This window comes from Schistocerca piceifrons, chromosome 5, assembly GCF_021461385.2.
Source record: "Schistocerca piceifrons isolate TAMUIC-IGC-003096 chromosome 5, iqSchPice1.1, whole genome shotgun sequence".
Lineage (NCBI taxonomy): Eukaryota > Metazoa > Arthropoda > Insecta > Orthoptera > Acrididae > Schistocerca > Schistocerca piceifrons.
In genome coordinates this window covers 191,388,447-191,402,900 of record NC_060142.1, presented here as the reverse complement: position 1 = coordinate 191,402,900, position 14,454 = coordinate 191,388,447, and the positions used below count along the sequence as shown (strand labels likewise).

General features: G+C 39.4%; 1 protein-coding gene across 2 annotated transcripts in view; it reads left to right on the top strand.

The window, feature by feature from the left end:
* The window catches only part of LOC124798168 (WD repeat-containing protein 89), a 275,773-nt gene that overhangs the window by 176,850 nt on the left and 84,469 nt on the right, over positions 1–14,454 (top strand). For both annotated transcript variants that reach the window (XM_047261450.1, XM_047261451.1), the window contains one exon: positions 8,404–8,515. In XM_047261450.1, coding sequence (XP_047117406.1) covers positions 8,404–8,515 — 112 coding nt within the window. The remainder of the gene's footprint in view (positions 1–8,403; positions 8,516–14,454) is intronic.

Genomic DNA, 14,454 nt, shown 5'->3' with positions numbered 1-14,454 from the left:
ATAATTCCCCATTTCTTCTCTTGACCCTTTTTTAAAAAGTGGTTTTATTTCCGCATATTTTAATGATTCTGGAAAACAACCTTCTTCAAATGATTTGTTGATTAATTCAGCTAGTGGAGGACTTACTATTTTGTACACTGATTTAATTACTTTTGCAGGTATCCCACCCCCAACCCACCAAAGTTTTATTTTTTAGTGATAATATAATGTCTTGTATTTCTTTCATTGTAATATTTCTAAATTTCATAGGAGATATATTTTTTCAATCAAGCCCATATGGACATACATTTTTATTGTAATTTGTAACATTGACGTTTGATTTTGTCACATTGATAAAGAATTCATTGAAGTGTTCTGATAATTGAGCAGGATTTACAGTGGTAGTGTTTTCATGCTTTATTTTACAAATTTTGTGGCTGCCGACTTTAACGCCCAATTCTGATTTAACAACAGACCACACTGCTTTCGATTTATTCTTATGATTTGAGATTAGTTCACTGTTAGACATTTGTTTTGCTGCCTTTACAACATTTTGTAATGCTTCACATATTTAATAAAAGCTAGATCTTTGTTATATTTCAGCTCTTTGTGCAGCTGCCGTTTCCTAGCACTAGAAATTTTTATTCCTTCTGTTATCCAAGTTAGTTTACTTGTCACTTTGGTGTTGGCACACTTAGGTGGAAAGGTTTCATTAAATACATGAAGGAAGCTGTGTAGGAATTTTTGAAAGTTTTCATTAATTGACTTGTTATTGTTACATTTCCAGTCTATATCTTTTAATCTGTCCTGGAATACAGTTAAATTTTCTGAGTTGAAATTTTTTTAAAGTACTTAGGATTATTTTTAGGTGAGGTTTCTGTGTCTGTTTTTGCCAGTTCAATAAACAGTGCTTTATGATCAGACATTCCTATATCTAAGCATAATTTATGAACATCTTGAAACAATTAATTTGTCAAAATGTTATCAATGCTGATTGCTGACTAGGCATTTTCTCTGGTGTATTCTAAGAAGTTTAGTTTGAAGCCAGATTTTTTTATTAGATCAGTGACTTTGTCGGCTTCATGGCATTCACTTAAGACATTGATGTTGAATTCAGCTGCTATTACTACTTTTTCCTTTAATTATGCTTTCGAGCATATTTTCTAATTTGTATAGGAAGTGGTTTTATTTGATTTCCCAGGATTCTGTAAATTGAAATTACAATAATACTTAGATGTACAAGTTCTATACAGCAACTTTCAAAGCTACATTCCTCATTCAAATGATCAAACTCACTCCTTATTTTAAACATTATGTTAGAATGAACAAGTATACATGAGCCTCCAAGTGATTTATTTTGTCTGCAGTAGCTAGCAGCTACGGTGAAGTTTTGGATTTTATTTAGAAATTTTAGAGTCTTTCATCAGCCAATGTTCGTTCAGACATACAATTTTTACAAATTTGCATTCAGACAGAAATATTTGCAATTCATCTATTTTATATGTGCTATTTGAGGAGCTAGAGGTTAGACTATTTATATTGTAATGCATAATATACATGGTTCCAGGTTTATTTATTACCATGGTTAGATTTTTGTTTGGTAAGCATTTTGATATTATTTGTTTTTTTTGCTCACATGTAATTTTGCATCCCCTTCTCTGCTTATTCGTTTCCCTTTTTAGTACTTTTCAAGATGTGGCATACATCAATAAACATTTTACTAAGCAATTTGGAGTGTAGCCTGTTTAGATGAAGGCCATCTATCCCCAGGCATTTGTTACACAACACTTGTTTGGGTCTATAAATATTGCTCCAAGATCATTACAATGCTCCCTGATATTACTATTTATCCTCTTTACATATTTATAACTTACTCACCTGCTGTACATTATACCACTGATAACAATTTTTGAAGTCCTGTATAAGCTTCTTGCCACTCAAATTAAGTTTCGTGTTTCATTGATGAGGTCTTCTTCTCTGGAGTTGCAAAGAGAATTTGTTCCTACGTGAATGAACATGCCCTTGTAGTTTTTTGGAGAAATTTGTGGAGATTCTTCTTTTGAGTTTTGAATGTTATTTAAATGTTTGTTTAGTTGCTGTGTCCTGATTCCTGGTTGTACGTCGATCTTTGCATTCAGCACAATGATGTTTTTCAGCATAGAATCACCAATAATAAGAGATTCATTATTTTCATTTTTGACTTCGCCAACACGACGACTTTCCTTGTTTTTCTTGTAGGTAACACTATTCCAATGGTATTTGTTTCTTGAATTTGCATTTTCTAGCGGTTTTTCAGAGTCTGCTGTCGATGTATTTGGTCAAATAGTGGCATTCGAGTTTTCGACATTTAGATTGTTTACACTAACAGTATCCCTCTTGTTGCAGTTATAACCTGCAGGCTCACATGCCTTCTTTTGTTACTTACTTCCTTGCTTAAGTGACAATATTTCACATTTTAGAGTATCAATTTCTGTTTGCATCGCTTTTTTGATTTCATCTTAACAGCCAATGCTAGATGAACGGTTTCTTCGTGTAAGCAATCAAAACAAGACCATTTAAAGTGTTCACTTATGAATCTAAGGCATGTTTCCGTGCATTTCTCATGCATCCAAAAGTTGCACTTAACACGTAGTATTCCTTTCACTACACGTTTTTGACATTTCTTGCATGACGAACTGCTTAATTTGTTTTTTTCCGAGAGCACTGTGTCATTGCACTTTTCATTGGGCGCCATCTTGCCAACAGTGATAGATGGTGCAGAAGACAGTAGGTAAGTGCAAGCAGTGTAGTAAACAGTTTTGTACAGAGGATACATTGCTGTGTAGAAAAACCAAGTTGGAACAACAAGGAGCAGTCCCAGTGAAACTGAGGAATAGAGTGCTACAGGACACACATGATCACTTGTTAGCAGATCATAGAGGATGTAAGGCTACCAACAAGGGAGTAGTGGAGAGCCGTTGGTAGAAGAAAAGGAAGATGGACATGAATCAGTATGTGCGGAATTTCATACAGTATACCCAGAGAGCAGATTTGTGTTGAACGAGGGTACCATTGCAAAGAGTACCTGAAGCATTAGCATTATTTGAATTTCTTCGTATTGAGGCATAATAAAGAAATTTGGAAAGCAGAGACAATCTCTCTGACTCCGGCTTTCTTCACTTGTTTTGTCAAGTTGTATTCTAGGCTTTTGTATTCAATTCATGACATTCACTTACTTTATTTGCTGAGCGCCTATTACAGTCATTTTCAGTGTGCCTCATTCTTCAGTTACCAAATTCAGCTCTTCTTTTACAAACAACTTGTAGATGTTATGATATCTCATTAACTCATTTCACCACACACACCATGATACACACCAAAATGCAAAGCTACGGGAACAAGCCCTCAACACAAAGTATAATTGATGGTCATATGTAACCAGTTGCCACCCACTGATAAAATTCCTGATTATTGGAACTTCTTCACATGTGTTAACTCTGCACCACAAAATATAAACAACACAAACAAGCTGATAGAAAAAAAAAACTAGTGTTTATGACAAAATAGCAATGAAGTTAACATATCAAATTATTTCTGTTTCCCGTCATTTATCACTGGAACATTTCCCGATTGTCTGAAATATGCTGACATTAATAGTCTTTATAGGAAAGAAACTAAAGAAATAGCAAGCATCAAACTTCTATCCAATTTCACTTTTGCCAGCATTCTCAAAAATTTTGGAAAATATTATATAAATGCAGCTTTTTAACCATCTGACTATAACTACTAGAGGGCTACTGCAAATGATTCATTAATTTTCAAAGCTCAATGTTTTCTGAAGTATTACGTGTACAGACATGATTGACACATGGATAGAACTGTAAATCCACCAAGTTTGCAGTTAGCCCTCTACAAATGTTTATGAGTACCCCTCTGGTCATACAACACTTGTCCAAGTTGTAGTAAAGTCTGTATGCCCAATCCATGATGCAAAAGTTTTTCATTTAGATAGCTACGAACATCGATGCTACAGTGAGGGGATGCCCCATCTTGTTGGGAAAAATTCATGGAAACGGAGACAGTTGTTGAAACAACCAAGACTGCATCATATCAAGGTAAGAAATTCCCATCACAGTCTCTTTTCACGGAAGAAAAATGCCCACACAGCTTCATCTGTGACACTGCACAGAAAACATTAATCTTTGGTGAAACTTGTTGGTACACCAAAATTTTGTAAGGATGTTCGGTGTCTCACATGCACATATTGTGGTGATTAACCTTTCCAGATAAATGGAAGCTTGCTTCATCACTGAATATTGGCATGGCAGCTAAATGTTCATCCTCAAGTGCTTTCTGTATTGTGGTGCAAAATAGAAGGTGCCAGCCATAATCTTCTGGTTTTTATTGTCACATGAACTGCATATTGTACTGTTTGAGATGTAAATGCTTTTGCAAAATCTTCCACAGAATTTACTGCAGTATTCCCAGTTCGTGGCTTGCCCAGCCTGTTGACTTTCTTGTTCTGCATGTGAAACTTTCCCTCGTCTCCTCCATGGTTGTATCTAGCACAGTTGGTCAACTGGTACTTTTCTGTTTACAGAAACAACCAGTGCTCCTAGATTATCAGTACCAAAGCACAATAATCTGTTTAAATGACAATTCTTTTCCATAGTTCCTTCAGAATATGGGCTCTGCTGTTTTAACAGATAAACATCTTACATATTCCAACACACAAAAATTCTTTTCTTGCTTTGTCACCATTTTGTCAAGGCACTGCACTCGAAATGCAACTGGTGGACAATATGCAAAATCTGCAAGTTTATGTTTCTATTCATGCATCAGTTATATTTGTACAAGTAATACTTTGGAAAATTAGAACTCTGAAAGTTAATGAGTAATGTATAATAGCTCTTTTTCAGCAGCTCGTGGTCTTGTGGTTAGCAAAGGTGTGCGCGTGTGTGCGTGCGTGCGCTGAACTCTCCAGAGATGGGCTCCTGACCAAATATGCGATACACACATTTCATTTCAGTTGGCATGTACACTGTCAGGGACACAGTTAAGATTTTTAATGGGTTCCCATATTGAGGAGGGTGCTTTTACATACAGCAAGAAAATGCTTAATTTGTTCGGCAATAAATTATAGGTTACTGGTGTAATATATAGTCTGTGTAAACCATAATATTCATTTAAATAAATTAGAATACAATGTCTGTTCAAAAAATTGTGGAACTTTGTCCACAAAATTTTTCTGTGCTTACATTTTACTTATTATACATGGTCTCCTTTGAAATACTCTCCACCACAATTGATACACTGTTCCCTATGCCATTTCCACTTCCAGAAGCAGTGTTAGTAAGCGTCTTGCTGGACTGCGCAAAGTGCTGTCTGTGATTTTATTTACCTTGTGTATCGTTGCAAATCTTCATCCTTTCAATGGATTTTTCAGCTTTGGAAATAAAGAAAAAGTCTACAGGGACCAGGTCTGGAGAGTATGGAGGATGAGACAACACAGTGATTTCGTTTTTTGTGCAATACTCACACACCAATGGGGATGAATGTGCTGGCGCATTACCGTGATTCAAGAGCTGTGAGTTGTCTCACCACATTTCAGGATGTTTCCTTCTCACATTTTCTCGCTGGCGTCGCAACACTTTCCAATAGTACAGTCGATTAACTAATAGTACAGTCGATGAACTAATCCCTCAAAGTCAAAGAAAAATATCAGTGTGGCTTCAATATTTGACCTAATCTGACATGCTTTTTTTTTATCTTGGAGAACCTTTCTGACCCATTATGAAGATTGAACCTTGGTGTCAACATCATAATCCTAGACACATGGCTCATTACCAGTTATGATTCTCTTAAGAAACATTGCATTCTCATTTGCACTATCCAAAAGCTCTTCACAGATTGTGAGGCAAAGGTATTCTGGTCTTGACTCATGAGCCGTAGGACGAACTTGGCAACAACACTATGCACTCCAAGATGCTGTGTTAGGATTTCGTGACATGATCCAGCTGAAATGTTACATTCTTCTGCTATCTCTTGGACAGCCAGTCTTCGATTGGCACCAGCAATTTCCTTGACATTCCTGATATGAGCATTGTTGGTAGACGTTGAGGGTGTCCTGAAAAGGGTCATCTTTGACTTCTGTCTAACCATTTTTTAAACCCTGTGAACTTGTGAACTTTTCGTAACACCACATGTAAGCTCTCATCACTGTAGGCTTTCTGCATGATTCAGTGTGTCTCTGTAAAGGTTTTCTTGATTTTAAAGCAAAATTTAGTGCAGGAGCATTGCTCCTCTAACACTGCCATCTCGAAATTCGTAAACTGACAGTGTTCTACTCAGTATAGCACTGAACAATAACTAACAGACATACAACACTGAAGCTTCTGGCAACTACATGTCAAATATAGGCATGTGCAGGGATACCAACCGCATTTCACTCCAACACATCATTGGTGCGAAATTATTAATGTTCTGGAATTTTTTGAACAGACTTCATATGATTCTTTAGCAGGAAAGTCACAATGTTAAGAACGTACCTTTTTTACAGGAAACAAAATTTATCATTAGGAAAGAGTCCTGTATTAAGCTATCATCCTCATCCAGCTGGAAACTAATTACATGTGGTGTCCCACAAGATTCCATCCCAGGGCCCATACTTCTTTTTGTGTCTTAAATGATCTTCATCAGTAACATTTCCAGACGCCAAGTTTGTTTTGTTGTAGGTGATATAAATATTTCAATAAACAGCAAATCAAGTATAGTTGTTGAAAGTTCAGCTAATAAAATTTTCATTGACATTAATAAATGGTTCTTAGCAAAATTGTTCATTACTAAACATTGAAAAGGCACACCATATGTAGTTCAGAATTTGCAAGAGGTTTTCACCCAGTATATGTCTAAAGTATGATGAAAAGCAGATTGAAGATATTGACAGTGTTGAAATCTTGGGATTAACTTGATAATAAATTTCAGAACTGATGACATACCCAGGCAAATCTTTATTTGCTGTACAGATGTTGGTAGACATAGGTGATACTAAAAGAAAGATAGCATTTATTGTTACTTTCATTCCATAATATCATAGGAAATTGTTTTTTGGGTTAATTCATCAAGTTAAACTAAACTTTTATTGGTTAAAAGCTTGGATGCTATCTGCTGCTGCCCATTGTGAAATTTGTCATAGCTAATAAATATCTTTTTTCAGACCAATATCCTAGTTTGTGGAATCAGTGCAATAAATAGTAATAACCTTCATAAGACCTAAAATCTATTACTTTGGTTCAGAAAGATGATATTCAGTAAGACATAGTTTCAGTAACTTGCAAGCTGTTATAATAAACTTCAACTTAATAAAGGTGTACAAGATTTGTTTTGCTGGCCGACTCCTATCCCAATGATGAATTTCTCAATAGAACCAGTTGATGTATATATTATTAATGATGTCAAATAATGTGAGTGTTATGTGGAATCTGACTTTGCGCATCTTGAATGCTGTAATATGATCAATATATATAAATGTAAATTGATTTTTTGTTTGATGATGCTTTTCTACAATAGGTTAAGGGTTATCATATGCACCTCAGTGCGTTGTACATTCATGTTTTGTTACAAGTTTGCTATTATCTCTAAATGAAAATATGTTTCAGAGATTTTGACCTGTTCCACATTCATATTGGCCATTTAACTTGGGATCTGTGTCAGAAACATTATTATCTCTCTTTTCTAGGACATAATGTACAGTATTTGTTTTACGACATGTTCTACATCTTTGAGGATCTCCTCACTCTGGATGGGTGACACAAGAAGTATAATTAGTCTAGTCTAAAACATGCTACAAATTAAGCCTAATATCTGAAAGCTGATATTGAAACTGTTTGCTCTGTACTGTGTATTGATCACTCTCACTGTATGTTTTGTATGTCATGAAAAGTAAATAACAGGGAGATATTAGTATTATGATTTCAACATTCAATTTAAAACTAAAAATATCTATAAACATTTCTCTTGATCATGTGTGTAAAATTAAAAATATCAATCTCATAAATTTCATCATTGTTACTCATCTGTGGTGAATGTGTCTGCACAGGAGACTTTAAAACCACTCGAAGAGGGAAAATATTAGATGACAGCATCAGTTAACTCACCCTTGGAAAAAAAAAAAAAATGGTGCTTCACAACTGCTTCACTAAATTTTTCCTTTGTATTTTGTTAAGTCAGTTACCTAGTTTTTTTGTTTAGTGATTCTTTTGTTACAGATTTTGGGGCATAGTTCCTCACTACTATCTGTTACTAGTAGTTTATATTCTCTGTCTAGACCTTTTGTTGGAAAGACTTTGAAGTCGTACCAGTTTCGCATGCCTTAAGATTTTTCAGTATTTAGTCTATCAAAAAGGTTACAGTTTCAGTTTTAATTTTGTTTCTGTATGTTTGCAGACAGGATCTATCAGCATTTTCACTAAAGAAGCCTGATATGACTGCAGTGTATAGTGTTTCAAGCATGAATGGAAACAAGCAAGAGGTTCGTGGTAGTTGGTATAATGCAAAGGTATGATAATTATGTTTTATTCTAATCTTCTGTTTTGTTGTTATCAATTTGTTCTTAGCTCTTTTTAAAAAATCACACATCATTCATTTTTATTACTTTTTTTCTGAAAATGTTACTTTATAACGTGAAAGTGATTTTTCCCTTACACATTGCATTGAGGCAGAGACTTGTGTATTGGCATATAAATTCACTGACATAGAAAAATGTTTATATCTTCTGTTTTTCCAAATGCAGAGAGTTTCATCTAAACACTTTCTCTTTAAAAAGAAATTTTGCCAGAGTTTTCAGAGCATAGCACTTTTTTTGGAAAATGTGTGTTTCAATTTTTGCTTTGAAAATGTGTTATGCAAATAAACACATTTTAGTATGATTAATGTCTTTACAAACATAAAACTTGCTGTACATTTTTGATGTTCCTCTGCATTTGTAATTAATTCATTCCTGACCTTTGATTATCAGATATTATTCAGCTCACCTTTTATTTTTTGTGGTTATGGACATGAAAAATCTTGGACTACTGCTCCAGATTCTGCAGTAAATGCTGGAAATAAAAGATTTAGCAGCATAGTATTGTGTAAATGAATACGACCATCCAATCTTAAAGACAGTCCATCTGTATTCGTTCATGTGCAGAAACAGTGAGAAAAACCTCCATGCAGTTTTCAGTTCCAAACTATGTTCCTAATGAATGGTTCCAACTGTTGTGATCATTTTTTATTGTCCAGATAGATGTTGCGTAACATATCACTCCATCACAGTGATATGTTACACCACCAAGAGGGAGAGACAAATAGACAGAGAGAGAGAGAGAGAGAGAGAGAGAGAGAGAGAGAGAGCATGCACATGCATACCTGTGTGCTGCAGTACACTTACTGTCTGGTAGGCTAGCATAACTGTCACTTCCTAAAAGCCAGAACCCCTCCAGTTCCAGGTTACCCACCACTCAACTTTTTACGTAACTGAAAACTATCCTTAGAGTTGCTGATAATGGTCTTTATTGTATGAAATCTCTTTTCCTGGCATGTATTTCAGTTTTGACTTTCCCACTTTTTTTATATCTATGTACAAACTCCCAAGCCACCACATGGTGTATGATGGAGGGTACACACTATCACTACTAATTACTTCCTTTTCCATTGTTTTCACAATTGGAGTGAGGGAAAAATGACTGTCTGTATGCTTCTGTACGAGCCCTAATTTGTGATATCTCATCTTTGCACTCCTTATGAGAAATGTATGTTGGCTGCAGTAAATCATTCTGGAGTCATCTAAAAAGTCTGTTCTCTAAATTTTCGCAGTAGTGTTTCATGAAAAGAATGGCGCCTTCCCTCCAGGGATTCCCATTACAGTTCACAAAGCATTTCCATAACACTCATGTGTTGATAAAACCTATCTGTAACAATTTTAGCAGATTATAAAAAAAGGCAAAGTTCTGCATCCTGGCCCTGATGAGACAATTGGGTTCAACTGTCCACATTGTCACCTTCTGCTACTTTTGTGATCGGATTTGGTATGGAGTGGCATGTGGTCAGCAACCGCTCTCCCAGTCATTATCAGATTTGTTGACCATGGAACTGCTACTGATCATTTGAATAGCTCCTCAGTTGGCCTCACGAGGCTGAGCGCACTTCATACAAGTCCTTACACCAAGGAAAAATCCCCACAGTGTCAGAAATCAAACCTGGGTCCCCCACATGCTTATCACTCAGCTAAGGAGGTGGACAACAGATCTAGCAGCACACCTCTGAATTGCTTTATGTCTTCCTTTAATCTGACTTGATGGGACTTGCAAACATTCAAGCAATATCCAGGAATGCATAACTGTGTTATACAAGGCCTCATTTATAGTGGAGCTACATTTTACTAAAATTCTCCCAATAAACTTTGGTTGACCATTCACCTTCCCTTCCACTGTCCTTGTTTGCTTGTTCCATTTCATTTCACTTTGCAGTGTTACACCCTGATATTTAATCAATATGATTGTGTCAAGCAGCACTCCACTAATACTTCATTAGAACATTACAGTATTGATTTTCCTACGTGTCTGTGTTAAGGTACACTTTTCTACATTTGGAGCAATTTGCCATTCATTACATCAAATAGAAATTCTTTTTAAGTTATCCTGTGTCCTTCTAGAAACTCCATGATGACACTTTGCTATGTGCAGCTATTCTAATGAAGAAAGTATTCTTATAAAGTCTAAAGAAAGCTGTAGCATTGATTCTTCAGTATACTAACATAGAGTGAGTCAAGGACTGTTACTAAAGGTCTTGTTGAAATTGATCAAACCCTTTTTCAGAATTGTGTAATTTCATAAAAAGTGGCAATTCACACCCTTGCCCGTTCTATAACTTTTGTGCACTACTTGAAAATGGCCTATTGTGCTGTAGTCACTTTTAAGGTTTGCTTGGTCATTTGCTTGCGAAATGTATATTACGGCATTGATGCAGATGTGTGTAAAGGTCAGTCTCTCTCTCTCTCTCTCCCTCCCTCCCTTTCTTGTGGACCAGAACAATTACAGTAATATTCATTTTTGGGAATTTTATTCTGCAAAAGATATTCTTTCTGTGAAAGTACCATCATCTTCAGAAGTCTTTCCTTTTTTCATATCATGATTGGCTTTATACACACATGGAACCTCCAGAACGTAATTATTTTTCTTGTCAGTACTAATATTTTGCTATTTTCATCAAGAAATGTATTTTCATTGTCAACTACCAGCATTTCTGCTTCATCTTTTTAACAATACAAGTACTTAAAGCAATTTTTGAATGCCTGTACATTGTTCACTCTGGTGTTGGTTACTCTGGTACCGCGCGCCGTGGAATTTGAATTCGCGCCAGACGACATGGACGTCGAAGACCCATAGAGGTCTCTGCACCATCGCGCAGTAAGCTGTGGCAGCACGCGCCTCCTGGCCCGCTTTTAGTATGAGGGCACCACAGCGGAACACGTGGTTCCAGCAGCCAATAGCGGCACCCCCGATAGCGTACTTAAGCGCTTGCCTCTCGCTCAGCCAGTCAGTCTAATCACTTGTATGTTGGTTGACACCTCACCTCACGTTAGACAGTTTACTTCCTTGTTCTGTGTATGAGTGGACATATTTGTTTCCTTGTGACTCAGTTGTTCAATCTTGTTGTATTTGTTCTGTCCTTCATCGGTTGTGTCCGTCCTCTCCCGTTGTGTTGTTGTTCGCAGGCCTTTCCGCGGGTCCTGCTACGCTTTCCGTCATTGCTACCCCGCGACCGTCCCAGTTGCAGTTACAGCATATTGGCGACGAGGTAAACAGTGGTCGTTGTTGGTATGGAGGCGAAGTTGGTCTGTCTGCTGGAGCAACAGCAGCAGCTCATGCAGCAGCAGCAGCTCCAGTTAGACATCTTACAAAAGTCGCTGTAGTTGCTAATGGACGTAGTCGATGCCCGGAATCCGTTACCGCAACAGCTTCAGAGTCCTCGGGTGTCTGATGCTTTCTCACGTCCGCCGTCATTTCCGCCCTTTAATGACGCTAAAGAGGACTGGGAAACCTACTTACATCGGCTGAAACAACTTTTCATGGCTTTTCAAGTCACGGACGACTCCTTGCAGCGGTCGTTGTTTTTATCTTGGGCCTCTCCAGACACATTCTTTCTTCTCCGCAAGTTGGCACCGTTGTCGAGGAGATCTGCCTTTTGCTGACAAACTATTATCCCCAACGCTACCATGTAGTCGCCTCTCGGCTGGAGTTCAACCAGTACCATAAACAGCCTGATCAACTGTATTGTTCCTGGTTCATGGACTTGCAGGGTCTCAGCTGTCGATGCGATTTTACGTGCACCAATCAGCAGTGTAAGGCTTCATATGCGGACTCCCTGATCTGGGATGTGGTGGTTCAACTGGCTCCCAACACTGAGGTCCGTACAGCAGCATTGAATCTCGACAACCCCTCCTTGGAAGAGATTCCCCACATTGCCCACTCCTTTGAAATTGCTCAAGCGGCTAACAAGCATCTTATGGCGCAACCACAGGTGGCAGCGATAGAGAAGTGCCACGGAGGGTTCCACCCTCCTGATGTCGATGGGGTCATGCGGCCCACTTCCATCTTGCCCACAGCGCTTTAGTGCCCATTCGCGGGCTGATTGTCCACACCGCTGGAAAACGTGCATGCTGTGTAACAAGGAGGGCCACATCCGATCGGTAAGGCGTAGTCTCTCGACTCAATCCAATCCTGCCCCTCCTGGGCCTCAAGATTCCGTCCATGCTCTGCAATTGGTCGTCCCACAGGATGACCCATCAGTGTGGAAGCTTTTCCTCATGCTCTGCATTTTCACAGAGGATGTCAGTTTTCAGGTCGACACTGGGGCCACTGTCTCCCTGATTAATATGGCGACATATACTCGGCTGGGCTCTCCTGCATTGTCACCTCTGTCTCGCCTTTTGGTCGCCTACGGAGACTGTTCCATTCCCCTTCGTGAGCAGTTCATTGTCCAGGCAACGTACAAGCATGTTCCCCGGCTCGTTACCCTCTTTGTCGTCGACCATCCATCGGTTTCGAATATTTTTGGCCTGGATGCATTTCAACTGTTTGGCTTTTCAATTTCCGACGAAGTTAAGGTCGTTTTGACGGCTGTTCCCTTTCAGGACTTGGACGATCTGTGCTCCGCTTTTGTGTCGTTGTTTGCACCGGATCTTGGATGTGCTTCCGGCTTTCAGGCGCACGTCACCCTACGGCCGGGTGCACAGCCTTGCTTTTTCTGAGTCCGGCCCCATCTGGTAGCCTTACGGCCGGCGGTCAAGCAGGAACTTGATCAGCTCCAGGCCGCTGGCATGCTGGAACCTGTAACTTGCAGTGCATGGGTGACACCACTGGTGGTCATACGGAAACTCAATGGGTCTCTTCAGCTGTGTGTGGACTTCGACGCTACAGTCAATGCTCAGTCCCTCGTTGACACTTACCCCATTCCGCAACACGAAGACCTTCTTGCCAAGCTTACTGGCGTAGGGTATTTTTCCAAGATTGACCTGGCTAAGGCATACCACGAGTTGCCCTTGGATGCTGAATCTCAGAACATCATGGTTATCAACACGCCTTTCGGATTGTATAAGTACAAGCGCCTTTCCTTTGGTGTCTCTTCGGCACTGGCCATTTTCGAGTGATTCCTGGAGCCGCTTACACAGCCTATCCCTGCATGTGTGAATTATCTGGATGACATCTTGAGCACTGGGTGTTCCCGCCAGGAACATTTGCAAAACCTCAGCGCCTTATTTCATGCTCTGCAGTCTGTTGGTCTCCGCTGTCGGCTGGACAAGTGTTGTTTTTTTCAACTGGAAGTGGAATACTTTGGCCACTGGCTTAGCAAAGATGGCATTCGCCCTTCGGGTCGTAATGTTGCGGCAATTGAGGCCCTTCCTCATCCCAAGGACTTATCTGAACTCCAGGTGTTTTTGGGAAAGGTTACTTATTACTTAAAGTTCTTGCCCCAGGCTGCCTCCGTTGCTCAACCCCTCAATCACTTGTGTCGCAAGGGGGTACCTTTTGTTTGGACTCCTGCTCCATTTGCTGATCACATCCTCCTGCCGCCCCTACTCCCAGCATGTCCCTGGCATGGCTGTGTGGGCCCACAAGTACGGGTGCAAGGCGGGTTGGACACCCGGCTCATGGGCGGCGTGTGATGTCGAAAGGGTTGGAGCACCGCCATTGTAATCAGCTCTGCCCTCATGCTGCCACGGGACTCGCGCCGCCGCCTCTTTCCCTACCTCCTTCGGGTACGGACGTGGTCTTTGAGTCACCTTCTCAGCCCCCGGTTGCCATCTCCCCGTGGGCCTGCCACCAGCCCTCTCCGCCTCCGGGTGGATCGGCGGCTCCCTCCCCCCGCCCTGGACTCTGGATCGGCTGTCATGGATACCTCGGGCATCCCTTCCTTTCCGCCAAATGTGATTGATACGCCCAGTTCCTTTTCCCA